This window comes from Halichondria panicea, chromosome 15 (assembly GCF_963675165.1).
Source record: "Halichondria panicea chromosome 15, odHalPani1.1, whole genome shotgun sequence".
In the NCBI taxonomy this organism is placed as follows: domain Eukaryota; kingdom Metazoa; phylum Porifera; class Demospongiae; order Suberitida; family Halichondriidae; genus Halichondria; species Halichondria panicea.
In genome coordinates, this window is record NC_087391.1 from 3,974,192 (window position 1) to 4,000,846 (window position 26,655).

The following is a 26,655-nucleotide window of genomic DNA, read 5'->3' on the forward strand; positions in this document are numbered from 1 at the left end:
ATTCAAAATTTGACTCAAGATTGAAATCACATCCTCAAAATAATTATTTTGAGTAGATCTACATGTAAGAAATTTGTTTTAACATGTTTCAATAATGTAATTGTGATGATTGAAGAAGTCATTAATAATTAAAAAGTGGTGGGTTATCACTCGTCGTCCCAGTCCTCTTCCTCTAAGCAGAATGCAACATGAGCGTTAATGATAACTGCTGGGATTGTGTTCATCCCACACACTGGGCACGTCTTAAACTCCACCCCATCCACCACCACCACTTCATCGTCCAGCCCACCCTCAATCATTAGTTCATCAATCACAACTACTCCATTGCGATCGACAAACACCTCTTGGCTACTCTTATCATCACTTTGGACGACTGTTTTCGTTGTTTCAGTAGAGCTACTCTGAGAAGGCCCTGGTGAACGGTCATAAGTATCCTCACAAAGGTCAATGACTGTCGGTGTAGTAGTAGTAGTAGAATGGTCGAGTATTTTGCACTCTTCAGGTACTACTAGGGTCGGAGATGAACTTTGAGTTTTTTCTGGACCACCTTCTGATATGGTCAGTTTACGTCTCTTGATAGGCCCTCCATACTGTCTGATATCCCTAGGAGAACCGTGTGATAAAAGTCTCTTCTCTGTTTTCATTCCTCGATTTTCATTTTGTGCCAATCTTTTCTCGACAGCTGCCAGTATTTTACTCCTGCGCTCGTTAGTAGAAGAGTCTGACAGACTACTCTCTGAATCGTCCCCTACGTGTATCAAGTCTACTTTGTCTTTAGCATTTGCCTTTGGGAACATTTCATCAATCTTCTTATTTTTGTCGAGATCAATTATGGGAGGACTTTTTTGTTTTCCTCGTTTGTTCTTGCTCTTAGCTTCACCATTAAGTATATTTCCTTTGTCCTCTTTTACTTTTTTTTCTCCCTTTTTTTTGTAGCCTTCTGGTTCTTTAATCTTTGAGTAGGAGCCACCACACGTTTTCTGATGCTCCGCCCACCAGGGGTCTCGGCAGGAGGGTGCTCTGTTCATGGATCGCCTCACAATTCCAAAAAATGGTGCTCTTCTCTGACAAGGACCATCGCACTTCCACCAGTGTTTTCGGCACTCCCTCACCTGTGATAAGTCGGAAAATAATTGTTATTCAAGCTTGCTGGTTGAAAAACAGACTTTCCATGCAATATATAATTATATGCTAATTGCTTTTCGTCACAAACGTCATAATTTTCACGTTCTTAATCACAGAACGTGTGATGTTGATTTGCAAGTAAGTCTTACCTCATCATGGAAGCTGTGGTATATCTAGAAGGAAAACAATAACGAATTAAACTAGACACCCAAAATATGCACAAGAGCGTGTACAAGTACATGTAGGTACAGGTATGTAGGCTCCATAATTATGGGAACAACTCACTGTGATTTTGGCCCCAGTTAGATGATTTATCCGGTGCATGTGAGTCTGGAAGTTGGGTCCATGTCCATCATGATCCTACACAAATCAACACGGGTAAGTATAGACTGTATTATAGTATGAGTGCTTCAACTTACAGTGTTGTTATGGGTTACAAAGAGGTAGGCATGGATCATCTCGTGCTGGGGGAGGAGCGAAACACAAGTAGCTATATTATAGTAGTACAGTAGAAGATAAACACTTCGTGTTGTAATAGAAAATGCCCAAAAGCTCGAGAATATTGAATTGGTGGTTGTGGCACTAACCAGTAGAGTCTGTACGAGGTCTCTCCTTGGTCTCATATTTAAGAGTTTCCCACTCAGTCTAATGGAACAGAAACCCTCTCGCCCCCTGTAAGAACACACTCCAGCACACCTGCATCGATGAAGGCGGTACCATAGATACTTAGTATTGTGGTAGACAACAAGGATTAGATCCTACAGATACGTACTTACAAAGTCATTCTGTTGCTCCAACTGACGGCTACCCCTCTAGATACAAGTGTCCCCTCAAAAAACATCAGATCAAACTGGATAAACAGGTTATGAATGTCAGGGTTGGGATCAGCCAGCTCCCAACTACTGTCGACAACAGTCTTAGGGTCATACTCTTTCAGGCCCTGAGTGATTGGTGCTCTGTGATCACGGGATGAAGATGGTTGACACACTCTGTTGAGCTCCTCTGAAGTAGTTTCTCTGGAAAATTGCTCCTGGAGGGACAGAGCCAAAGCAAAATCTAAGTCTTGAGCATGTTCAGCCATGATGTGTCCTACTCAGAATTGGTAATGATCCTTCTGCCTCCTTATAGAAAAGGAAAAGAGGGGGAGTGGCTGGTAGAGGAGCTATAAGGTCAAGGTACTGACTGACTGTAACTAGCTATCACTGCACACCGTACCGGTAGCTACTGGGTTCTGGGTTGCATGTTGTGCTAGCTAGCTAGCTTTTGGATATCTGCAGATATGAGCTCCCCAAGGCTTCAGATAGAGCTGCCTCACAGTAAGTTAAAGTGTAGATCTAACCCGTAGTGGCCTTACATTGTGAGTGCTCTTACACTTAGGTAAAGTGTGTTTTTTGCTCATGTACCACTTCTTCCCTTCCCTCCCCATTCAGATGCAAGTGAGATTGACTGGAAGACTCTTGGAAACATGCTTTCAGCTCACATTTTAGGAGAGGTAAGGGATACACGCTTATAGGGTTTCTTACACTTTGTGTATATACAAAATGTACAATGTCGACATGCCCTGGCCCTCTACATAAGCTTCTAGCTGTAGAAAATAATGAGCAGTCATAACCTTTTTTTATATCTGCGTGGTGATATAACCTTTGCTTTAGATCGTGTCACCTGTTCCTAAAAAGTATGCATGCTCATTGTTTTGTACGTATCAATTGTCTCGATAAATTAAACAATGGCATTATTGACATGCATGGAGGTATATAAATTCAAGCTAGTACATTTTTATGGTACCGACAGTGCTTATAGCTATGAACAGTAACCTTTGGTGCTTTTCTACAATCTCTCCTCCTTTATTCTTCTCTCCACTATCCCTACACTGCACTGTTACCCATTTGTGTGTTTACTCAGGTGTTGCAAGCTTCGTATGTAGACTACAAATATGGTCGCAAGACCAGTGAATTCGAGGCAGCCACGGACTGGGAGTAAGTGAAATGACAAATAGCCACGCTAAACTAACGCACATTCTGTCTTCATAAAATAATTTGAGCAGGTGTCTCTGTTGTTTAAATTATCTCCCAAAACTGCTGTGACCAACTGTGATTACCTTGCTAAGCTTATGTATATAATTTACCTTGCTAGCTATGTATATAATTATGGGCCATTTGCTTGAGGTGGAACCTCAACTTTTGAGCCCCTTTCTCGTCGGTGCATGTGGTTTTCAAAATTATTAGTCGACGTCTACTTTCCTTTCCTGCAGATTTTTCTATGAGGAACACGATGTGATGGTGTTTAGGAAACGGTTTTCAGACTCACCTATCTATGCGTGAGTTATATGCACCACCACGAGCTAGTATGCAAATTTAATCAGTAGCCACTACTTAGAGTATAAATGTTGACGCTACATCTTGCAGAAATGTATACATAATTATCTTTGTACTAGCTTATTATCCACAGTTGTTTCAGTAACTAACATGTGTGATGTACTAAGCCACCATAGAGCTCGGACTTGCTTGTACACGTACAAATTATTACAGGTGTGTGTTTTTACTTCAGGTGGATGGGTCGATGTGTGATTGATCTCCCAATGGAGGATGTAGCCAAGTTTGTATCAAATCTCGAAACCAGAAAGTACTGGGACAAGTATCTGTCGGTGAGCTTTCATCTGGCAATTGAATATTGAACGGTGTGTTAGTGGCATTTATTTACTCTAGGAAATTCGTGTTGATCGTCAAATATCTGACACCGACTTCATCTGTAAGTTTCTTTTACCAACACCCATTCACTCACACACTGTACATTTACGCGTCCCATTCAAAAAACACAATACCTCCTCCCCCATTTGTTAAATACAGTCTACCTACACCTTGTGGCCACTCAGTGTCTAGTCAAACAGCATAGAGACTTCACTTACTATGAGAGAATTGGCTATGTGGTGAGTTTTTAGCTGAAGTGCCACTTCATAAGCCCCAGCATCTTATGTTGTCCGTGTACATTCAGTGTCCGCGTACATTCAGTGTGTGCATTGGGTGTAGCATTATATTATTTTCAATCCGTTCCTTCGCATTTATAATTAATTTTGTAGGAAGGCAAGTATGTGATGTCGGCATTGTCTATTGACCTTCCAGAATTTCCCAGAGTTTCAAGAATCACAAGAGCCCAGGTCAGTGCTTTCGTAGTAACTCGATGTCATGCATTATGTGAATCTTTCCCCTCCTTTAGATACTCCCAGGCACTGGTTGGGTGCTGGAGCCGTATGAGAGTAACAAGACTTTGATCAATTTCCTTGCACATGTGAGTTAACTTATGAACTTGCATTCATTGAATATATGGGAGTACGGGTAATACACGGGACAGTACATTATATAGTGCATATCACTGTTACAGTACCTCAACTAAACTTTCTACTTCATACAGACTGACTTGAAGAACCTCCCTCCTCTCATCATCAACCGTGCCGCCCGTCGCTCTCCAATGACTGTCTATCACATCAGAGAGTTTCTCACCAACCCTGTCTACCGCGCAAAGTACGAGAAAGCACCTCCTGTTGAGAGAACCACCACAGACACCTTCACTGAAAGTGACCTGGCCTATTTGAATGAGCAAAATTCACGTCAGGAAACCCTGCAGGCCAACAGCGCACAATTGTATCAGCGACAATTTCTTGCAGACCAGCAGCTCTCCGTTCGAGATTTCTTACGAAACAGACCCAGTTTAAGAAGAAACAATTCCGAGCCATTCAATCTGGCATCTTCGTATGACGATGATGATGAGTCTATCAAGCGGAGATCGCATTCCCATGATGGTGAATCTATGGATAGGGATATTGATGAATATGTGGAGCATGTAGGAAGTAGTTTCGATGATTCTCAGTCAACTCCCAAAGCAGTGCATCATTCGGCACTTGACCCTCCAACCAGTGGTTTGCATATTGACAGCTCACTGTGGAAATCAAATGAGAGGAAGCCAGACTTACTTAAGAAACCAAACAGTGACCAAACTAGCAATGAATCTAACGTGGAGACCAAACAAGATGATGACGAAGTTTTGAGTCAGTATACTGCCCCAAAAACGAACACTAGTGAGCTGCCATTTCTAACACCCCAGGCCAGTGAAGACGAGGCCTCCCTCCCAGCTTCCCTGTACGAGTCTCCACTCAACTCTCCCGACAATTTGAGTATTGATATGGATCCCACACCTAACCTCGATGTGAGTGACGACACTGAGCATGCACTACTACCCGAACCATCCCCTGAGGTATCTAATGGACCATCCCCTGAGGTATCTAATGGACCATCCCCTGAGGTATCTAATGGACCATCCCCTGAAGTATCTAATGGACTTGAATCTCATGAGAATCCCAACAACTCGTTAGATCACCAGGGCACAAAATAGCAATACTTTAATATAGGTTTAGTTTGATCTACTGTGTCAGTTTGTGGAATTTTCTTTCTATGTACATGTGCAAACCCCAACCCTTACACCTCTTTTTTAAACCCTCTTCAAAAAAAGTTTGTATGAGTGAGTTTTATTGAGGGAGAGCGGCTGATTCATGAGACTAGGTCAAAATCACCACATGTGATATGTCAGCTCAACACCCTTTACCAGAATTGAGAGACCTTTTAGAGAGCAGCTCAGGAGTTCATCATCATTGGGTATGGCTACGTCTTCAGCTTATGGTGGACGCTCTGCTCAACAGAACAGCCTTAGAAACAGGCAGATAGGTATAAAACTCATCTGTTGTGTTAAAATCCCACATGGTTGAGCTTTACTTGTATGAAATGCATATATAATATGGAGCTAGATCGAGCTAAATAGAACTACCTAGCTAGCTATGGATGAAGCTTTCCGATACAAACTATCTATATTAATAATCTACGGCTTGTCACAGCTGCCTTACAGAGGATGCTCAATCTGAACGAGCACACAGTCTCCAAGTCGACAGTTGCCGTGGAACCAGTGTGGAAGGTGAGGGTAGCACGTATATTATTTATTTAAAAATTCGTTTTCCCCCGCAGGTACTTATCTATGACAAGAATGGATCTGACATCATCTCTCCTCTTCTCACTGTCAAAGAGCTACGTAGCTTAGGAGTCACTCTACATCTGTGAGCATTGCTTCCGGAAAATAATTATGTTGACGTTTGTGTACATGTACATGTATCCTTGGTACCTGATAGTGACTGTTCTTATTTCGACTGAGCCAAAACCCTTAATTAGGCACTCGCTAAGTCTTGTGCAAACGTCAGTGTTACAGCTCCCCTTATTTTATTCTCCTCCATTCAACCTTACTTTATCATCCCAATTAATTATGCGCTGGAACTTACTGTACTGTAGTACTATGTAGACCAACACTTCATAGCCCACGCCCCCACACACACTAACACTTATAGCCCATGCCACCACACACACTAACACTTATAGCCCACGCCCCCACACACACTAACACCTATAGCCCACGCCCCCACACACTAACACTTATAGCCCACGCCCCCACACACACTAACACTTATAGCCCACGCCCCCACACACACTAACACTTATAGCCCACGCCCCCACACACACTAACACCTATAGCCCACGCCCCCACACACACTAACACTTATAGCCCACGTCCCCACACACACTAACACTTATAGCCCACGCCCCCACCTCAACTCCCCTCATTTTATTCTCCTCCATTCATCCTTAACTTTATCGTAACTATGCACTAGAACTTACTTTACATACTATGTACCAACACTTCATAGCCCACACACACACACACACAGACACACATTTGCACCCCCCCACCACACACACACACACACTAACACTTACAGCCCACGCCTCCACCCACCCCGCTACACACACACACACATTTGCACCCCCCCACCATACACACTAACACTTATAGTCCACTCCTCCACCCACCCCGCTACACACACACACACATTTGCACACACCCCACAGACTCATTGACTCCCCCCGTGAGCAGATCAGAGACGCTGTGGCAGTGTACTTTGTCCTCCCAAATCGTGAGAACATAGCCAAGATCTGTCAGGACTGCAAGGCCCAGCTCTATGACAACTATTACTTTAACTTCATCACCCCCATCTCACGCTCCCTCCTGGAGGACCTGGCCAAGGCTGCTGTTGAGAGCAACTGTGTGGCACAAATATCCAAGGTATACTGCTGGGTATGTAGGAGGGGGGGGGGAGGGGGCACTAAGACTGTGTGGTATAGATATCCAAGGTTTACTGCTGGGTATGTAGGAGGGGGGGGGAGGGGGCACTAAGACTAGGTATACTGCTGGGTATGTAGGAGGGGGGGGGGAGGGGGCACTAAGACTGTGTGGTATAGATATCTAAGGTATACTGCTGGGTATGTAGGAGGGGGGGGAGGGGGCACTAAGACTGGTATACTGCTGGGAGTGTCCAGGGGGGGGCACTAAGACTGTGTAGTATAGATATCTAAGGTATACTGCTAACAGTGTCGGGGCGGGGGGGTCACTAATATCAACTGTGTGGCACAGATATCCAAGGTATACTGCTGAGTAGGTAGTAGGGGGGGGAGGGGGCACTAAGACTGTGTGGTATAGATATCTAAGGTACACTGCTGGGTATGTAGGAGGGGGGGGGGGAGGGGGCACTAAGACTGTGTAGTACAAATATCCAAGGTATACTGCTGGGTATGTAGGATAGGGGGGCACTAAGACTGTGTAGTACAGATATCTAAGGTACACTGCTAACAGTGTCGGGGGGGGGGAGGGGGTCACTAATAGCAACTGTGTAATGCAAATATCCAAGTATACTTAGCTGGGTGTGTAGGGGGGAGGAGTGCTCTTACTGCGTAGCACAGATATCTAAACTATACTGCTGCTGAGTGTGTTATAGAGGGGAGGGGGGACTAACTGGGAGTGAGAATCAGTATTCTAGGCTACAAAATTTCCCACGTTCAGTTGCAATATTCAATTCATTCCTCTGCTGTATTGGTAAGATTTATGATGCTGTTTCTCGTGTAGGTGTATGACCAGTACTTGAACTTTATATCTTTGGAGGAGGACCTGTTTGTCTCCCGACACCATGACACTAGAGAGCTCTCTTACTACGGTAAGTTAGTGCTCACACTGACTGTATGTAGCATGGCTGACCTGTACTGTGGGCCCAGTGTTTGGTAGACACAGTAAATGCTACATAAACTTGTGTCTCCAGAATGATACTTTAGAGTGCTTACAAGAGTGGTAAATACAAAGGAGGCTGGCTTTAAGTTACAACAAGAGTTTCAAGATGGTGGCTTGTTACATTACAAGACTTGGTTGTCGTAGTTTACAAGAGCCACAGGCAGAGTTTGTTAGCACCAGTCCTACATGTGTATATAAGACCGTACGTGTAGACCTTGCTGTAGAATTTTACTAATGTGAACAGAAAGCAATCCAGGCCTGATTCGAGGCAAAGAAAGTACCACGTGATTCACATGTTACACACGTGCGTAACTTTGAGCTATCGGTATTAATCAGAGGAGTGTTACACTGTGCGTGTTTTGTGTACCCAAGAGGAAATGATGATATTCTTTCCCTGTGCAGCTCTAAATCGTACTGATGCGCAGGACACTGACGTTCAGAGCATCTGTGACACACTCGTGGAGTCTCTCTTCTCCGTCTTTGTCACTGCAGGTGGGTGTGGTCAGTATTTTACTGCATAGTTCTGCCTTCCTGCATATACCTCCTTATGATTCTTACAAGCCCTCCTAAATATCACGCTCTCATGTACCCCTCGAACCACACTCGATCATTCTACATGTACATGTAGTCTACTGTTGAGTAGACATCACTTCTAATACTGACATTCACATACATTATGAAATTTCAACACCATAGCAGTATTTTCCATACATGTAGGTCCGAAACTGCATTTTTCGGTTCCGCTATAATTATTTATCTTGCACTCATAATTATTATTCCACCACACACCCTCAGGCTCTATCCCGGTGATCCGATGCCCCAAGGGCAATGCTGCAGAGATGGTGGCAATGGGACTAGACAAGAAGATACGAGACAACTTGAGGGACCCCAGGAGCAGCATGTTCACCGGGGACAATATGGCACAGATAAGGTCAGGGTGGTGTGTGCACACTCTCTGTGTGCCCCAATTCTGCACTTACGACACAAACGTTTTGGGTATGACTCGTAAATTCAGTAACTAGTACAGGGTTTTGCAAAATCCTTGCAACATTAACAAAAGCGTGGCGTTTCTTATAATTATGGAAGAAGTGTTGAGGGTTGAGCGTTCCATATTAAAACATTCAACCCTCAACGCTTTTTGTTGATGTTGCAAAGATTCTGCAAAACCCTGTACCTATTCACTAGAATTGTTTATAGACGTGTAATTAATTTGCTAAAGTACTGTTCTCTTTCTGTTCTCTTTTTGCTCCTATAGTAGCTTTTCGTGATAATGTACAATTATTAAGCGATATAAGGAAAGACAATTAACCGGTCTCACCCAATAACACATACATGTACGTAGAAGGAAATTTAACAGAATCGTGATTGTCAGTTTAGAGTTTCATACTCAATTCTTGCTTGTCTTTCCAAGGCCTTTCCTCTCGTACTTTCCCTGTTTGCTGCTAGGCAATACACCTTTGTTTCTGATCACAGGCGTCCTCCATCTCCTGACAGATTTGTCTGACTTTCCAATAATACTAGAAACCAGTATGGCTGCGTCAGTCGCCTGCATGCTGAAGTGTTGGGTGAACAAGTAACAGAGAAAAACACCCAAGCTTTGAAGATCATGATGATTCAGCTTAGCCATCCACTCATTGCAAAATTGTCTCAAAATCTCATCCTTTGTTCTTGGATCGCTGCCATTATCAGTTGAATCTGTGTCACTATCTGGTTCAGAGTCTGTGTGTTCTTGTGTGCTTGCAGTAGAGGGATTCGTAGACGTTGCGGATATTTCTGGCTTAGAGGAGGTAGAATAAGCAAGACCTCGTGCTGTTGATCTAGTCTGATTGGGACAACTTATGCTCACAGTATGAGAAGATGAGAGGGCAGTATTTGTTGCCACCATGTTTGGATTCTCTGCTTCTTTTCTTCTTCTTTTTGCAGCTATAGCAGCTGCTCTAGCAGCAGCACACTGCAGCTGTCTCTTACTCTTGCGTGGCATTTGTACTAAAATTGAGTGGTAATTAATGTGGGAAGATGCATAACTATAGCAACCAACCACAGGCCTTGTGAAGGAGGCTAACCACATTCCTGATAATGTCACTTCCTGACAATCTCATTCTAAAGTGACCAATGAGTATTGATTATTTTGCTCCTTGTGCAGTTTCACTCGCCCCCTCTTGGTGATACTGGACCGGAACATTGACCTGGCCACGCCCCTCCACCACACCTGGACCTATCAGGCCCTCACACACGACGTACTTGTGAGTGGCAAGTCAGACTACTATAGAGATGTACACCTCCACCTTTGTGCATGTCTTTGAGTATTGGTGTGATACTTCATGTGTACTTTTCATTGTGCTGGCTGCCCACGTACGACGTCATGTGTGTACTTTGGGATTCTTTTACCGATTAGAGAATTTTTAGTGATACGTATACAAATATGCATTTGTACATGTATACACTACACAATTTTGATTGATTTTCCCATTCATAATGTTCTCGATCCATAGCAAGTTATAGGCACATACGAATACTTCATGCATGTATTGTATTTTATTGTATACACCATACTGCATGTCCAGCTGTAGTCCATGTAGTCCAGGCATTCTTGCGTACTATAATATCTAACCCCCCTCACAGAGCCTGAACTTGAACCGTGTGACCATTCCCCCCTCGACAGAGCCGGGACAGCCCTCACTCGAGCAAGAGAAGACGTACGACCTCTCGCCAGCTGATAACTTTTGGATGGGCCACAGAGGAAGGTGAGTGGGAGTCATGCACTTAAATATTACATGCACATGTAGTGATACTAAGGTTTGTGAAGAACAGTAACATCGTCATTTGTACAGACGTACAGTATATCGTAGCCTATAAAAGTTACTGGCCCTTTGAAGATCTACGGAGAAAATTATGGAATGTCATAAAACAACACTAATATTCAGAGTCAAGCTTACGTACGTAGACATGACGGCTGCCCCCTCCACTCGCACCACGGCCTCTGCCCCCACCCCCGCCACCTGCACCACGGCCTCTGCCCCCACCCCCGCCACCTGCACCACAGTTCCCTCCACCTCCACCCGTATTGCGGCCTCGACGACTTTTCATTGGAGGAGGAGGCAGATCCTCCTCTTCGAGACTAGACTCCGACTGTGTCGGGGATGGCAAGACCTGCTGAGGACTGTCCTGGCCCAAGCTGTTCTCCACTTTTATACATGTAGGGGGTCTAGGATTGTTGACTATATTAAAAATGGACCACAAACATGTAGCAACTCGCTTACCTTTTGACATCTTCCTTCTTTGTTATGTTAGAAAGCACTGACAGGTATATTCTCAAAAATAATTATAGAATAGTATATATACTGCTCTATATTTAGACTATACACATGTACAACATGTAGTATCATGGCTACTCAACCTCGAATGCTAGATCTACATGTCTGGAGTGAATGAACAAACTATTTGGCTGGCTAGCATAAGCATAAATACTTTTGTAGCATAAGCATAAAAATTAATATTGTTACTGATAGACTACATGTAAAAGAAATAAAGGGAATCTTTCCACATACATTGTATGCAATGTGAAAAATTGCTGGGGGAAGCAGAAAGCAGGAAGAGCTGTACAGCAATCTGTTACTGTCATGAACATGTGCAGCTATAGTGTTGAAACATTGCATTCGCATTTCCAATTGACATTTATTATTTAAGCCTAAATTGATGTAAATTAATGTTGTAGAAGGTACATTAGTCACCCACAATGTCACATCTCCCACCCACATTCCTCCCATCCTCACAGCCCATTCCCGACGGTGGCGGATGCAGTGCAGGGGGAACTAGACGAGTACAAAAAGTCAGAGGAGGAAGTGCTCAAACTCAAGTCTGTGATGGGAGTGTCCGAAGAAGATGATCCTGATGTAGTAGCGGGGGCACTCACTGACAACACAGCCAAGCTCACATCAGCAATCAGGTGTGTGTAGAATAACATAGCTTATGGTTAGAGGAGTGTGGCTAACCTTAAAACGTATGCTCTTCAGATGGTAATCTAGAGTGTGTGAGTGAGTCATAGTACTTGTAGTACGTATGTGTACAGTGCATGTATGGTGTGGCTGAGGGTACTCACTAAAACACATACAGCAAAGCTCTTCTCTTTGCAAATGTACTAGCACCAGTTAGTTATTAAGTTAGTTGGGTTCCCTAACTGGCAGTGTGCATGAAGACACCATCCTCTAGTTACTGTTTGTTCTCTCCCCACACATCTCCACCACACCATCAATCGTCAATACCTGTTTAGTTCTCTACCTGAGTTGCTGGAGCAGAAGAAGAGGATCGACATGCACACCAACATAGCCACAGCTCTACTCGAGGAGATTAAGGTACACAGCAGCTAGCACTGTGAATTCTTATGATCTGAGGAGTTGCTAAGTTCATGTTCACTTCTACTTGCTATACGCACTGAATTGGGAAGTAGGTTCTTTTAGGCTAGCTTTAGAGCAGTACGTCTGAGTCAGTTAGTGTTGTCCAGAAATCTGATCCCCATAATCCCCTTACATTGTTTGTTGACCCTTCTCTTGGTACCGTAACCTCTATTTTAACACCAGATGTTAAATATCTGTCTAAAGTGAACACTATTTTTATGTTATTTCCAGGAGCGCAAGCTGGACACCTTCTTTGAAATGGAGGACAAGATGATCACAAAGTCATCACTGGTTAGTGGCTCTGCATTCTTAATTTAGATGCATTTAATGCCTTGTAGTAGTAACTTGGTGCCCTTACAAGTTACTTTTGGAGTACATGTGTACAGTACGTAGGTCTAGAGCATTTTTGAGTTTGCTCAAATGACTCGTACCACGATGATGAAGGACTAGCATAACCATTCTGACTCTATAGGACAAGTCAGTGTTGGACATAGTCTCTGATCCTTCCGCCGGTACACCCGAGGACAAGATGCGACTTTTCGTTATTTACTACCTCCTCTCCCCTGACATGACAGAGGGAGAGCTGACTCAGTACACGGCTGCCCTGGAGAGTGTGGGGGCGGATGTGCGGCCACTGGAGTACCTCAAGAAGTGGAAGTGAGTGATAGTCTGTGTACTGACAGTATTACATCGCATCTTAGCAGAAGTGTATACAACTGTACAACTGTGCAATAATACACTTAGATCTGTGTGTATAGATTGAGCATGGACTGTACAGAGCTAGCTCAATGTTTACCTTTCTTATGATTCGTGTCCCTTTTCACCTCACCTCACTTGAAATACACCGAGTTGTTACAAAACAGAAGTTGACCACTAAGTTTGCACATTGGAACCATTGCTCATTGTCCTAACTTTGTACACAACTATTTATTTCTTCATTTAAAGTGAGTGAAAAGGATTGTATATATTTGAGGACATTAAACGAACGTGTTGGCTTTAATTACGGCATTAGTTGGTTCCGGAATTCTGAGTGTAATTAAAAAAGTCGGGGACGCCCTTTTACACTCAAAATATAATTATATCTGCTCAGGCAATATTTGACAAATTTATTATTGACTGTGTTCACATCGTATCCCCCCAGGGCATACACCAAGATGGCCGCCAACCCGCAGGCACAGCGTCTCGGCTCTCAGACCGCCTCCACTTCCTCCATGAGCACCATGTTCTCTAAGATGATGAGCACTGGGTCAAAGCTCGTCATGGAGGGTGTCAAGAGCTTTGTTGTGGGGAAAAAGGTGAGTTTTTATTAATATCAGAGACTGCTGTATATATATTATGTGTGGTACCATTATATTTCTTTAGAATTTGCCTGTAACTCGGATAGTTGATCAGCTCATGGAGCTCAAGAGTTCGAAGGTCAGTATTAGTGGCTCGCTTAAAGCTCTCAATCCCATATGTTGCACTGTCTCAAGAGTGGCCGAATTAACGAGAGTCTATAATACTGCATCTGTATGTACACGCAATTGTTTATCTTTTCTTTAGACAACTGACGACTATCGTTATCTCGACCCTAAGATTCTAAGAGTAACTGACAGGTACGTGGTATTACATGTACATGTACTACCGTGAAGAAGAAAATGTGACTTTTTTGTACACATTTTTCCCGTCCAGCTCATCAATTCCTAGGAGTAAAACACCTTTCCAAGAAGTGAGCATTTGTGCTGGTGTAATAATTTATTTTGTTCATGATGAACCTTTAGTATTTCACTATATTTATAGGCACTGTATACTTTGCAGTCTGATGATACACAACTGATTTTTTTCAGCTCCCATTTCGATGTACCTATAATTATTGTGACTATGCTTCCCTCGCAGGCATATGTGTTTGTGGTTGGCGGGGGCAACTACATAGAGTACCAGAATTTGTTGGAGTATTGTCGGCGAGGCCAGGGGATCAAGAATGTCACGTATGGAACAAGTGAACTCATGAACGCCAGTCAGTTCCTCAGTCAGGTGGGTCTCAGCTTCTCAAAATGTATACTGTTTTGTTCTTACATGTACATACCGTATATCGTATTACTATAATATTTTGCTGATGAAAAACCTTTGCGAATGAGCCAAATCAGCAGAAAATTTAACTTTTGCAATCTAACTATTGCATTCTGGCAAGGATCGTGTGTATTTACTAGTACTAATTTAGGTTTTGCGATTTTATTGTTGCGAATTGATCAACCCTCGCAAATTTCGCATATAAACGATGCTCGCAAAACATTTTAGCAATCGGTGGCGGGTATAATATTTCGAGGGTATAAATGTTTGTGGTTTTTGCTGATTTAGCACATACTGCAAACATTTATACTCACAAATTTATACCCTCTAAATATACCCGCTATACAGTAGTCAGCTGCCTATGATGAACTACATCTATGTAAAGTATTACGTACATGCTTGATGCACGTACAATAGTGTGTGTGTGAATTTTGTAATTGCAATTTCTTTTACACGACTGGGGCGTAGTGACTTAAAATGATAACTATTATACCAGCTGCATTTTAAACTCTCGGTATTAATTCATGTGATCCCTATTATGGCTAGCACTGATAAGCAGTCCATTACATAATGCTTTTCTTCCCATGCAGCTTTCCAAGCTCGGTCAGATTTGAGAAGGGTGCTTGTGGACACTGACTGTACATGTACAATCAATTAACTCCTGGTCTATTTGTATGCATGCCTTAACTTTTCATCGTATATGAGCAAGAATTATGGCAATTGATAACACAATCATAATTATTATTACATTGAGAGATGATTGATTACAAGAAGATCGAAATTGAAAATTAACTAAAAATCACAAACAGTCCTGACACAACTACACTTTCGTACGTCTGTCATCTCTTGTTGTCTTTGTCACCGTGACTACGACCAGTCTCGGCTGCCCCGTACCCTATCCCACTCGTCCCCAGTAATCCCTCGCTCTCTGCTAACTTGGTGGAGGCCTCAGAATCGTCACCTATGCATGATTTATTTATAGGGTCACAACATTATGTACCCAACACCGATTACCAATTTAATGCCACAGCAAAGAAACTGTCACATGCTGGTATATCCAGTGTTAACCATTAGCGTCAAGCAATAATAAATTAATTATAATTATAATTATAATTATCATAATTGTATAAATAATTAATTATAATATTAAGATAATTGATGTCGATCTCCAAACGAGCTAGAATACAATTTACCTCTGTTGACAGACACGAAGTCTTCAATGTTGACCAGTCGTCTGTTGGCCATTCGTCTCTTAGGACAGCACCTAAGGCAGCAGACATCCAGTCTGATGACTCGTTTGCCCGAACTCAGTCTATCATCCTGTGTGTGTGAGGGGTGGGTTGTATTGGGTGCAGAAAAGAGCTGATATATTTTTCACAAGAGGAAGGTGTCATTTAATACATTATAGTAATGTAATGATGATCTACTATCTATCTCTAATGCTTGTACACTATCTGAAAAGCAAAGCAACTACCGTATAGCGGGTAATTTCGTGGAGTAAAAAATTCGTTAAACTCAAAAACGGTGATTTTTGCGAGTAAACATTTTGTTTAACTGCATTGCATGCGTTTCGCGGTAAACCATGCCTACGTTTTCGTGGAGGTCAGCTTGCCCACGAAAATTACCCACTATATACGGTATATCAGTACAGTGTGTAACTGTACACCATAAGCTACACCCCTCACCATGTAGCTTGAGAAGAGTACCATGAGCAGCCCAGCTAGCAGGGCCACTGTCCCTACATATTGCCAGGGGGCAAATGACTCTCCGACCAATAGGAACGCAGCAATACCAGTCACCAACACCTATGGTACAGGGGATACAAACGTACAACACTTGTAAATCTCAAATAGTCAACAAGAACAGCTACACAAGAGGCTCGCTAATTTTGAGTGCTTTTTTAAATTAAGTTTGGATCATAAGTGTGTTTTGCAGCTCTCAGGAGCTCCATGTGATGTAATATAGATGTAAATCCAACTCGTACGAGTAATCTAAGAGTGTGTGTACCTGCAATGGCCAGAATGCTGTCACGATGGCCGAGGAGAGATGGAGATTGGCCCATGTGAGGAGAAGGTAGCAGAGGCAAGACGTCACAAAGATGGCATACACTAGAGCATAGATACTCTGTAAGAAAAACAAACATTCACTATAACTATGGCAAAAGACATAATGTTAATTCTTGTGGGTTGAATGTCCACTCACATCTGGCGGTAGGTAGAAGGCATCAGTTTGTCCAGTGAAGACAAAGTAGAGTGAGGCTATTGCCATGAACAATGCTCCAAATCCATAGCTATATGCCGTCACGGCAACCGGATGCTCTCTCCATTTACCTAGAGGAGAGAGGTCAATATTTGGAATTGGGTCCATGGTAAAAAGAGGGTGTACATTGTATAACCTAGCTATGTGACTGTATATTCACATGCACATGCCAATAAATTCAGACGACATCCCAACAAATTATGGTATTGTAGATTTAATGCATAAATTAACTCACAGTCCATTTTCTTGAAGATAAATCTCTTTTGCAGAATGACGTAGGTCGCCTATACACACATACAGTTCATAGTAGACAATGAAGCATGCATGAAATCAACATGTATGTGTTGTAGTAGTAAGTACACACTCACTGTTAGAAACGTATTGAAGAAGACCATAATGTACCCTATAAATTTCTGTCCGGTCCCCCTATCACCTGCAATGGAAAACTATGAGATTTTCGACCAACAAAACTACGGAAGCAGTCAAAAGAATCGTGTGCTATAAGCTTATTGGTGAAACAACTGAAATTCTTCACACGTACACCACATTAATACTTTGATGCCAGAAACCTGGTTGAAATATCGTGTTGTGTCTCGTATATACCGTATAGCGGGTAATTTTCGGGGGACAAAATATTCGTGGTTCAGCAATATTGAGACATTTCGTGGGTAATATTTTCGTGGTTGGAGCTTGCACTGCAGGTAAAGGTAGGCAAGGTCGCTTCATTCGTGGGTAAAATATTCGTTGTCAGACCTCCAACCACGAAAACAACGAATATTTTGCCCCACGAAAATTACACGCTATACGGTAGCATGCAATACTATAGACACACATCTTGTACAGAGGGTACTCTCACCTGGGTCAGTGGAGTTGGATCCGTTGGCGGGTGTGATGTACGATGACTCATCATCCGCCCCCGTCAGTGCCACCTCGATGGCCCCAGCCACTGACAGCAGGATACCCACAAACCGCGCCCAAGAGTGCAACTGTACAATAGAGAAAAGCGAGTGAAATTTAGCGTGTAAATAGTTACACTCAAATCCGAAAATGCACATACAGGTGAAATACCTAGCAAACAATCTATGCAGTTCGGGGAATTTGAAATTACTGCTCGAGATTTAGTCTTTCATGGACACATGATCAACTATGATAATCACTCACGTGTACAGCCCTGGGCAGTTTCTCGGTGCATGTGACCATACTCAGTAGTACTGCCCACACTGGCATTATTGGCTGAGGGGACGAGATAAATGATGTACCTTTAGTCAATAGTGCCACACTTATGTGACTCTTCAATATTTTATTATACATTCTAATTATTTTTACAACACTCCAATTTTACTAAACTTCTAATCACAAATATGTACATGGTAACCAGGGACGACAATGGCTAAGAACACCTGTATAAGCAGTGTAACAATACGAAGAACACATGCACACAACTACATGTAAACAGGCCGACACATATATAGAAGAGAAGGCTGAAACATAAAAGCGCTACCACTGTGTTAGAGTGGTAGCCGCTCATATTGATTCACGTTACACACAACAGCACAGTGTACCTGATACGCTGATGCTATATCAGCTCCCAGAAACTTCACTCCAGAAATATAGAACAACTACAAACGAGGAGAGGTACAGTCAGTCAAGATAATACATTAGGCAAAAACCGCATTGTAACACTACATGGAGGTTAGGTTCTATAAGGGCCTACATTACCAGCATCAGTGATATGGAAATATATAGTGATAAAGTTACCTGTGCAGCAAACATTCCTGTGAAGCCCAGCACAGCAAATAACTGCAGAATAAAACACATTTGTGACGTTATATCCACTGAATGACGAGAGTATGGATTCAATTATTCAACTCGCCAGTAGCATTCTCCAGCTTGGGATCATGAGTTTTCTCTCTGCCACAAGAGTACAAAGCAGGAGAACTGGAAAAGCAGCTACATCTCTGCATTCGAGGGAGGGGCATGGTGGAAGTCAACAGCACAGCATAGTACCACTCGTATGTAAACATACACAAGGACTTATTTCACAAATAGTGTGTCATTATGAAGAGTTCTAAACTTTTCTACCCTGGTGTCCGTTTTAGCTTATCATAACAGCACTAACTAAATCACATAATTATGTATACTACAACAAACTGACCGTCTCTTCTTCATTCCCGCTAGCTGCACTCACTCACCTGTAGAAGCTGAAGATGTATGGGTCGGCTTTCTTAGCGCTGTTGAATGCAAACAGCTCCACTACAACCGGGTAGAGACCAAAACCAATCTGGGGAGGAAAGAAACAATGATAAGATAAAAACAAAATTAACGTATTATTTGCAGAGATGGGACTCCGCCCAATTTAACAGTGATCAGCGGTTGATACACTTTCTCTGATTAGTAGATCTAGATAGATAGTAGATTGAATGTATACAATCTATGTACAGATCTAGTCCACTCGTAATTTCATGATCAGAATTTGTACATGTAGCTTGCCTGTACAAGAATAGCAGCACAGATCACGACCCACAGAGGAGGAATCTTAGTGACCCAGCACTTACAGCACCACCTCCTCTCAAACTCATCACAGCCTGACTTACAAGACATTATATTTATTAAAGAACTCAGCTAGGTCTACATGTAGTACTAGCAGATCTGAGATCTGTTGTATTAATTATGTGATTGTCCTAGATTTTTATTGGGTTATGATCATTAATAGAAACAAAACAAATACAGGTTTACTTGGGAAGACTCAACATTGAACTGGTACTAAATAACAATGTTAATTTCCTGCAGCAAGTTCTTAAGCCCAAGGCTGTGCTCTCTGATGATCGGTTCTCCTCCTGCACATAAAAAGATTACAGCGATAGCTAGATCTTGTCAAATTGAGTTCGAAGCATCAACTCACCATCCAATTTGAGTAAAGTACGAGTCCGACTCCACACACTGCAATGAACGCGGCCAGGCATTGCTGTCAGGAGGTGAACGTATTCATTGAGGGTTAGTAAGTAATAATGAATCATCTTACTGTGGGTGTGAGGGTGTCTCCAAACACAAGGTAAGCAGCAACAAACGTCCCAATAACCTGCAAAGTAACAACACAAAACGTTACTTATCTTTCTATGTTATACTTGAGTTTACTTGTGTACTAATTGTTCAATCATTTAGAGGCAAAGACAAGCATGCTATTGAATGCTAGCCATCGGCCGGCCATAGTACTCACCTGTATAGGTCTAAAAGCAGCCACTATTGTTGAAGGGAGATACTTGTTTGACCAGGTCAGGAGGAAGTAGCACAGGGCAGAGGTGATGAAAATACCGTAGAGAAGGGCTGGGTAGGACTGTAGAGGGAAGAACTAGGATATAGAATTTGTAAACAAGTAGATATATACCTCTGTTGGAATCCTGAAGAGGTGAGTCTGCCCAGTGAGTGTGTAATATTGAACAAAGATGCACATAAATACTGAGCCAAAAAGGTAGCCATAACCGGTAACTGCTAAGGGGTAGTTCTTCCATTTACCTGAATATACAAATCAAATCATGACAAGAATAATTATCGGTAAACTTGCACTTACAGTTTCTCTTTCTGAAAATACATTTCTTCTGAAGTGAATAGAACAACGCCTGCATGCATATAGTATACAGTCATGTATATATGAGTATAATTATACTCAAGGTGGCTTACCATTGTCACAGTGTCAGCAAATAGACAGATGGATCCAAACTGCTGTTTCCGATGATATTGGTCAGTATCTGTACACGGTTTAAGTCTAAAGCATCGTGCATCGTAATAAATGTAATTTACCACCACCATTATCCTGTGGGCTACTTCCAAACAGGCTGAGGAAAACAGCTCCAACTGGAAAGGTACAGAAATTGATTTAGTATGCACAATTTATGTCGATATTATTATATTCTTACCCACGGCCACAGTAATTCCAATAAACTTGGCCCAAGAATGGAGCTGAAAGAGTCCAATATAAAAGATAGCTACATACAGGACAACACTCACCTTATAAATGGATGGAGGGCTTTCCGTGCACATTAGAACGGAAACGATAGAAGTAGATACTGGAAGAATTGACTGCATGTGAGATTACGCAATAAAGAATTAGTTAGCGGCAGGTATCGGCAGAACAAACCATGATGGCTGTGGCAATGTCTGGATCAAGGTTGAAAGCACCAGAAATATAAAGAAACTATTATGGAAAAAGTGAGTTATTCAAATAGACCAATAACAAAAGAAGCTTACATGGCTAACAAAAGTCCCTATAAATCCGAGCAGCACAAGAATCTGTGGAAAGTTTCAACAACACATACAGTATAATCGTATAGATTTGCTTACTGCTCCCATTTTTCTGTCCGGGATTTGAATAGGGCCCTCAAATATGTACGATGCTAGGAACAGAACTGGAACTGCTCCTGCATCCCTACAGACATATACACATAACATAATATGAAACATATTATACTGGTACACTGTGTTTACATATCAATGCATGCATCCAGTATGTACTGTAGAGCATGTAGAGCTACCATAGTTGATGTAATCAAGAAATGAAAGCACCGCAGGTGCTGGTGCCTCGGTGGAGGTGCCAAAGCTACATAACATAAAGCTACTAATAGCTAGCTTTTATACACACATTGATTATAATTATCATGATGAATATTTTTAATTTTACTGCATGCAAAATCCAGAATCACAGGGAAACTCAAAGAGTTGGTAATGATCGACGATGATTGTTGTTAAAACGATCGATGCCAAAAGTTCAAGTCTAAAATTAATGGCTGCAGAGATTTGCAACTCTCTTCTCACTCTTGCAGCTACTAATAGCTAGTGTTCTAGTGCAGAGCTAACTACTAAGTAGAGTAGGAACACTCGGTGAACAAGTTTTGCTATGGACTCTTCTGAAAAGGCTGCAATGGCATTCCAAGTAAGCAAAACTAGGCATAACTCGAGAACGAAGCTTTATTTTGCAAATCCACAAATACGAATCCTATATAGAAAACATGACTAGAAGCCTATAGAAACTCTTACTTGCACTTCATTGATCCTTGAGCAGCTGTTGCAGTCTACACAGACAGACAGACACACAAACACACTACCGTGTACCTCGCTTGGGCATGCGCACCGAGGCATAATTAATCAATGGCGCATCTTTTAGAACCCCAACATTTTGTTCAGTCCGAGCTGGTGCTTAAACTATCATGGTGGCGCTATGGTCTAGTGTTGAAGTGCAATCTCATAGGTACACTCGATACTTGGTTTCTGTATTTACAGCTGCATTCAGACAGTTGTAATACACATACACTACAGCTATATGCATCAAAATGCATAAAGGCGACTTCACAAACACGCCTATTAAAGCCTCAGAAAAATGAATTGCAGTAATAGTTGGCGCGTTTTTTTAGGACCTAAAAAGTTGCATTTAGTCCGAGCTGGCGCTTAAAATTCATAATGGAGGCACGGTAACTACATAAACTACGGTATTATCATTAACAGACCTGTAAAAGGTAAAAACATATGGATTTGCCTTCTCTTTAGCTTGGCTCAGGAAATACTTGATAACCACAGGGTAAAGGCAGAACCCAGACTGCAGGGAGATACCATATAGACTATGTAGTTGGCATAGTATTAATGTAGAGGGGCCTGCCTGGAGTAACTCACACTCAGCAGAAGTGGCCCACACAGCACAAACCACTTGGGAGGAGCTCCACCCCTTACAGCCATAACTCAAACTGTTTACTGCAGACACTAGAATATCTACGATACTATGTACTACCGTACTTAACTTCTCTCCTGTCTATTCATGCAGCTGCATGCTTTCTCTAGTTACAGTATCCATGAGCACAAACTGTGGGGTGTGTCTGGTAAATGATGTGCTGATGATGAGCCCAACCACAAACAATGTAAACATATGCACCCCCTAACTACAGAGGTGGACAGTGGAATGAATCGATAATAATATGAAATGCCTGAATAGAGAATAACTGAATGGAGATGAATCAATTTGCCATGCTATAAGTCAAGCACTTGCTGCTAAGATCCGTTAGATTTGTGGTGTCCATAGCAACTATCCAATCGTATTCCACCTTCACCAGTCTTAGAGATTTTCTCATCCTATATGAACAAAAAAAAAATTAACTATTGCACACAACAAAAATAAGTCAGTTACTAATTAGCCCGGACATTTTTTCTGGGCAATTTTCGTTGTTCTAATACAGCAGACACTCTGGTGCTTTAATTTTACATCCGGACAATACCTTGAAAAGTTGAGATACATTCCAAGCAAGAGTGCTACAAGTTTATAGAGAGCTCTGAGTTTTAGATAGCTAGTGCAACTATTCAGTCGCACTCTGTTCTATTAAACTTAGCTAGCTAGCTCGCATGCAGCTGCATGCTTGTTCTAATTATTCCGGACACTTCGCGTGCTCTATAAAGATCTGTTCCAATTATACCCGGACAATTTCCAAAATAATTATTAATTTTTGCTGTCTGATAAATTAGAACATATGCGGTAGTATTCTTACATAGATACAGTCAAAGTAAATAGATGATGTTTGCAATTTTTTGGCTTGTGCACAAAAAATAACACTGAGCATTGAATGTAAGCAATGTGAATGTCACTTACAACTCTGTTTGAGTAGATCACCATAGCAAGACCTGCGATGATGACTGATGCTGAGAGTAATTGCTGAGCAGGGCGCAAGAGACAGAGCATAGTTATTGACATTCAATTGCACGTGTATATAATAATATGTACTCCATTGGCAACTAGACCATAACGAAAGTGAAATACTTACTGTAGGAGTGAGAGTATCTCCAAGCAGTACATACGCAGTCACAGCTGTGGTGACAACCTAATGAAGCAAGGGGGAGCTATAATTATAAAACCACTGATTCTACTCTACAAGCCCCTCCCCCAATTACATACCTGCACGGGCCAGAAGGCTGTCATTACGCTTGAGGGGAGGTACTTGTTGGACCAGGAGATGAGGAAGTAGCAGAAAGCTGAAGTCATGAATACAGCATACACCAGCGCAGGAACAGACTGTAAGGGGAGGGATATTACCTTCTTTTAAGTGGAATTTTAAAGTGGAGTATCAATTAACTATGGCGATGGATAGACAATTTTTACAGGGTATCCATGTACATGTAGGTGTTATAGGGACATTAACGATAGCACAGATGCAGCAAATAGTGAGCCACACAACTTCAGCTGTGTCTGCTCCTCCAGGTACAATGTAGGACAAATTAAAGAGGGCACTTCTTTCATTAACCCACAACTAACTTCTGACCCCGCTAAAAGAGACTCACCTGACGTGGCAGATGGAAGGCGTCAAACTGCCCTGTGACAACAAAGTAGAGACAGAACAGACCTTCGTACACACATCCAAAAAGATATGCGTATCCAGTCATAGCCATAGGGTACTCTTTCCACTTACCTGTGTTGGAGGGAGAATTTAATGACGGCGTTATGGTGGAAAATATCTTACAATCTTCAACTTGGTACACGAATTTCTTCTGTATGATGTAATACATAGCCTGTAGGAAATGAGTCATAGTAGTCGGCTATAGAGTAGAGAATAGACTTACCCCCAACATGGTCTCCATGACGAGACACAGGTAACCCACTGCTTGCTTGCTCACGTGCACACCTGAGGGTGTGTACATGTACATGCATCAGGCAGAACAGGTAATATTGTAGAAACTAAAACTGTATGCTGGACACACATAACTACGTAACACACCTATTTGCTCAGCCTCTGGCTCGTACCCAGCTAGTGCCAGCCTCACTGCTCCTCCTGAAAGATATATAGAGATCGAGAGAGAGACAAAATATCAATGGCCCTAAAAACTGAAGCCCATTTTATGACGTCATGTGCACAAAACAAGGATTCACAGACTGAAATCAAACATGGCATCAAATAGACACTCTGTATTCACGAAAATCCACCACTGTTTTTCCTTCACTAACCTGTGGCAACAAAGACTCCAATGATCTTTGCCCAAGAGTGTAGCTACCATCGTATAAAAAACAACAACTTAAATTACCGGTTTCCAATAATTCTATGGAAACATACCATGCATAGTGAGGGCATCTTCTCTGTGCATGTGGCTATGGCTATCAAAGTTGTCCAAACTGGAATGAGGGGCTGTATGGGAAAACAATCACAACATCTGATATTTTCCCCTCCTAACACTATAATTATAGTGACACAAATGCGAGGTACTCGACAATCCTAATGTGCATGATATGTCATGAACAAGTAACAAGAACAAGCTCTCACAGTAAATGTACAGCAAGAGGTAAGGCCTTACAGCCTCTGATTAATTCAGCTAGTACCATATGTGATGTGATGTGAGGTGGTATAGACATACCTGAAAAGCACTGGCGATATCAGCAGGAAGGATATAAGCTCCAGTAATGTAGAGAAACTGTAAGTCATTATACAGTTCAAGTGTATGTAAATTATAGAACTGAACGGTACAATACAATTATGGGTAAAGCCATTAAGCAAAATAAGATGTACTGTACAATAAAGTATAGTCTATCGCTTGAGTGAATTGAACACAGCCTATAATGGTGTATGTGTATGAGAGAATAGATTAAGACTTCACTAGACTAGATGACAGACTCACTTGGCCTCCGGCTATTCCAGTCAAGCCCAGTCCAAAAAACACCTGAAAGAGAAAGAATAAGCTCACCAGAGCACACACCACATGACACAGTACCAGGACGACGGCTATCACACAGCAAGTGGTCGCGGAGCACACAGCACTACAATAAAAGATACTGCACATGCTACTGTGGTTATGAACAACAATTACATATTGACTGAGTTCACAGGTTCCTAAATGCTTCAACAAAGCTCTAATTAAAAGCATTAATAGCTAGATATACAGGAATTTTTAAATAATGACTATTTTTGCTCACCCCACTCATCCTCAGGTCTGGAATAGGAATGACCTTCAACAAAGTACGAGGCTAGGAACAGAACTGGAAATGCCCCAAGACCTCTAATCAGTCACAAACATAGAAGTGAATACAATAATTATGATATCAGTGAAGTTTTTCCGAGAAATGTAATCAGGTTCTAATATGTACCTATATAAGGTGAACACGAAGGGATTGATGTGGTGAGTAGATTGACCACCAGCAAATATCTTGATGATCACTGGGTAGAAGCCGAATGCAATCTGGAAGGGATGTGGAGAATATCACAATTAATAGTAGTCTCTACCTCCAACTATACTTATGGACTCAGTTTACGGCATTTTATACACATAGACTAATATCATATGTTAGACATTTTAATGGGCGACCTAGACTCGACTAGCTAGATAGCAGGTACTCCAACACACGTTTAGTGCAATGGTTGCCATTATGACAAGCCATTTAGGGGGAGTCCCAGCCTTCCAAGAGAAGCATCGTCCCAGAAAACCTCGGGGTGGTGTGATGTTGATGGGCATATTGTCAGGGTTCAAGTGATCTGTGCTCTGTGATTGGTGGTCAGGAGAATGGCCCATTCAACGCTCCCACAGACAGCCAACCGCAGCTAAACAGCTGACAGAAACGCAGACCTCCTGTAAGGGGATCGACTGTGGTATATAAATTAGGTTGAAGGTGATTTCTTTTGTTCCTAGGCTCTGGTAAGAATCGTGTGTGCTAAGAGCTAAG

The 26,655-nt window shown here is 42.1% G+C and overlaps 6 protein-coding genes across 13 annotated transcripts; 2 read left to right on the plus strand and 4 right to left on the minus strand.

Annotated features, from left to right (window-relative positions):
- Positions 1 to 18: 18 nt before the first annotated feature.
- On the minus strand, positions 19 to 2,261 carry LOC135348678 (DNA-dependent metalloprotease SPRTN-like). Of its 2 annotated transcripts, XM_064546962.1 has the most exons (6): positions 1,902 to 2,259; positions 1,713 to 1,821; positions 1,545 to 1,589; positions 1,411 to 1,485; positions 1,275 to 1,298; positions 19 to 1,112 (listed from the first exon to the last, which is right to left on the minus strand). In XM_064546962.1, exons 1-6 carry the CDS (start codon positions 2,204 to 2,206, stop codon positions 147 to 149), a joined length of 1,524 nt encoding a protein of 507 aa, XP_064403032.1. In that variant the 5' UTR covers positions 2,207 to 2,259; the 3' UTR covers positions 19 to 146. The 2 variants fall into 2 exon arrangements, with proteins under 2 accessions (XP_064403032.1, XP_064403033.1); XM_064546963.1 differs by lacking the exon at positions 1,275 to 1,298 and having other exon boundaries at positions 1,902 to 2,261.
- An 8-nt stretch (positions 2,262 to 2,269) lies between these two features.
- LOC135348677 (uncharacterized) lies at positions 2,270 to 5,642 on the plus strand. Its single transcript, XM_064546961.1, has 10 exons — positions 2,270 to 2,441; positions 2,556 to 2,617; positions 3,028 to 3,101; positions 3,377 to 3,442; positions 3,673 to 3,769; positions 3,831 to 3,873; positions 3,972 to 4,051; positions 4,202 to 4,279; positions 4,339 to 4,410; positions 4,534 to 5,642. Exons 1-10 carry the CDS (start codon positions 2,405 to 2,407, stop codon positions 5,509 to 5,511), a joined length of 1,587 nt encoding a protein of 528 aa, XP_064403031.1. The 5' UTR covers positions 2,270 to 2,404; the 3' UTR covers positions 5,512 to 5,642.
- A 45-nt stretch (positions 5,643 to 5,687) lies between these two features.
- Positions 5,688 to 15,473, plus strand: LOC135348673 (sec1 family domain-containing protein 1-like). Its single transcript, XM_064546955.1, has 19 exons — positions 5,688 to 5,840; positions 6,008 to 6,084; positions 6,135 to 6,223; positions 7,068 to 7,281; positions 8,119 to 8,206; positions 8,680 to 8,769; positions 9,073 to 9,208; positions 10,421 to 10,520; positions 10,900 to 11,021; positions 12,053 to 12,223; positions 12,548 to 12,629; positions 12,903 to 12,962; positions 13,144 to 13,328; positions 13,813 to 13,966; positions 14,034 to 14,087; positions 14,214 to 14,266; positions 14,343 to 14,379; positions 14,547 to 14,684; positions 15,311 to 15,473. Exons 1-19 carry the CDS (start codon positions 5,774 to 5,776, stop codon positions 15,332 to 15,334), a joined length of 1,941 nt encoding a protein of 646 aa, XP_064403025.1. The 5' UTR covers positions 5,688 to 5,773; the 3' UTR covers positions 15,335 to 15,473.
- LOC135348682 (uncharacterized) lies at positions 15,432 to 19,693 on the minus strand. Its single transcript, XM_064546969.1, has 14 exons — positions 19,470 to 19,693; positions 19,172 to 19,260; positions 18,853 to 18,937; positions 18,738 to 18,779; positions 18,542 to 18,598; positions 18,141 to 18,212; positions 17,836 to 17,965; positions 17,348 to 17,412; positions 17,215 to 17,263; positions 16,923 to 17,050; positions 16,728 to 16,844; positions 16,406 to 16,525; positions 15,914 to 16,040; positions 15,432 to 15,681 (listed from the first exon to the last, which is right to left on the minus strand). The coding sequence occupies exons 1-14, from the start codon at positions 19,578 to 19,580 to the stop codon at positions 15,560 to 15,562; spliced, it is 1,314 nt and encodes a 437-aa protein (XP_064403039.1). The 5' UTR covers positions 19,581 to 19,693; the 3' UTR covers positions 15,432 to 15,559.
- LOC135348684 (uncharacterized) lies at positions 19,565 to 23,093 on the minus strand. 2 transcript variants are annotated; one of them, XM_064546972.1, is made up of 16 exons: positions 23,007 to 23,093; positions 22,641 to 22,827; positions 22,478 to 22,566; positions 21,318 to 21,402; positions 21,225 to 21,266; positions 21,115 to 21,171; positions 20,985 to 21,056; positions 20,894 to 20,936; positions 20,778 to 20,831; positions 20,658 to 20,725; positions 20,548 to 20,596; positions 20,365 to 20,492; positions 20,197 to 20,313; positions 20,002 to 20,058; positions 19,882 to 19,944; positions 19,565 to 19,816 (listed from the first exon to the last, which is right to left on the minus strand). In XM_064546972.1, exons 2-16 carry the CDS (start codon positions 22,701 to 22,703, stop codon positions 19,712 to 19,714), a joined length of 1,092 nt encoding a protein of 363 aa, XP_064403042.1. In that variant the 5' UTR covers positions 22,704 to 22,827; positions 23,007 to 23,093; the 3' UTR covers positions 19,565 to 19,711. The 2 variants fall into 2 exon arrangements, with proteins under 2 accessions (XP_064403042.1, XP_064403041.1); XM_064546971.1 differs by lacking the exon at positions 23,007 to 23,093 and having other exon boundaries at positions 22,641 to 22,840.
- On the minus strand, positions 22,920 to 26,639 carry LOC135348687 (uncharacterized). 6 transcript variants are annotated; one of them, XM_064546975.1, is made up of 15 exons: positions 26,340 to 26,639; positions 26,083 to 26,174; positions 25,912 to 25,994; positions 25,617 to 25,658; positions 25,356 to 25,412; positions 25,058 to 25,129; positions 24,952 to 24,994; positions 24,725 to 24,778; positions 24,570 to 24,631; positions 24,470 to 24,518; positions 24,291 to 24,418; positions 23,908 to 24,024; positions 23,777 to 23,833; positions 23,605 to 23,667; positions 22,920 to 23,093 (listed from the first exon to the last, which is right to left on the minus strand). In XM_064546975.1, exons 3-15 carry the CDS (start codon positions 25,918 to 25,920, stop codon positions 23,013 to 23,015), a joined length of 834 nt encoding a protein of 277 aa, XP_064403045.1. In that variant the 5' UTR covers positions 25,921 to 25,994; positions 26,083 to 26,174; positions 26,340 to 26,639; the 3' UTR covers positions 22,920 to 23,012. The 6 variants fall into 6 exon arrangements, with proteins under 6 accessions (XP_064403045.1, XP_064403046.1, XP_064403048.1 ...); XM_064546976.1 differs by having other exon boundaries at positions 24,291 to 24,352; positions 24,419 to 24,518; XM_064546978.1 differs by adding an exon at positions 25,710 to 25,755 and having other exon boundaries at positions 24,291 to 24,518.
- Between the last annotated feature and the right edge of the window lie 16 nt (positions 26,640 to 26,655).

Coding starts and splice junctions, on each gene's coding strand:
- LOC135348678 (XM_064546962.1), bottom strand. CDS start 2,206: ATGGCTGAACATGCTCAAGACTTAGATTTTGCTTTGGCTCTGTCCCTC. Junction 1,822..1,901: donor TGGAGCAACAGAATGACTTT/GTAAGTACGTAT, acceptor TCATCGATGCAG/GTGTGCTGGAGTGTGTTCTT. Junction 1,486..1,544: donor TTGTAACCCATAACAACACT/GTAAGTTGAAGC, acceptor TGATTTGTGTAG/GATCATGATGGACATGGACC.
- LOC135348677 (XM_064546961.1), top strand. CDS start 2,405: ATGAGCTCCCCAAGGCTTCAGATAGAGCTGCCTCACA. Junction 2,442..2,555: donor TCAGATAGAGCTGCCTCACA/GTAAGTTAAAGT, acceptor CTCCCCATTCAG/ATGCAAGTGAGATTGACTGG. Junction 3,770..3,830: donor ACTGGGACAAGTATCTGTCG/GTGAGCTTTCAT, acceptor TATTTACTCTAG/GAAATTCGTGTTGATCGTCA.
- LOC135348673 (XM_064546955.1), top strand. CDS start 5,774: ATGGCTACGTCTTCAGCTTATGGTGGACGCTCTGCTCAACAGAACAGC. Junction 7,282..8,118: donor GTGTGGCACAAATATCCAAG/GTATACTGCTGG, acceptor TTTCTCGTGTAG/GTGTATGACCAGTACTTGAA. Junction 10,521..10,899: donor CCCTCACACACGACGTACTT/GTGAGTGGCAAG, acceptor CCCCCCTCACAG/AGCCTGAACTTGAACCGTGT.
- LOC135348682 (XM_064546969.1), bottom strand. CDS start 19,580: ATGTCTTGTAAGTCAGGCTGTGATGAGTTTGAGAGGAGGTGGTGCTGT. Junction 18,938..19,171: donor TACATCTTCAGCTTCTACAG/GTGAGTGAGTGC, acceptor CCTCGAATGCAG/AGATGTAGCTGCTTTTCCAG. Junction 17,264..17,347: donor TCTTCAATACGTTTCTAACA/GTGAGTGTGTAC, acceptor ATGTGTGTATAG/GCGACCTACGTCATTCTGCA.
- LOC135348684 (XM_064546972.1), bottom strand. CDS start 22,703: ATGGCTGTAAGGGGTGGAGCTCCTCCCAAGTGGTTTGTGCTGTGTGGG. Junction 21,172..21,224: donor TAGGGACTTTTGTTAGCCAT/GTAAGCTTCTTT, acceptor TTTCCATAATAG/TTTCTTTATATTTCTGGTGC. Junction 19,817..19,881: donor TACTTTACTCAAATTGGATG/GTGAGTTGATGC, acceptor TTTTATGTGCAG/GAGGAGAACCGATCATCAGA.
- LOC135348687 (XM_064546974.1), bottom strand. Junction 25,413..25,616: donor CTGGAATAGCCGGAGGCCAA/GTGAGTCTGTCA, acceptor AATGACTTACAG/TTTCTCTACATTACTGGAGC. Junction 24,995..25,057: donor AGATGCCCTCACTATGCATG/GTATGTTTCCAT, acceptor ATACGATGGTAG/CTACACTCTTGGGCAAAGAT.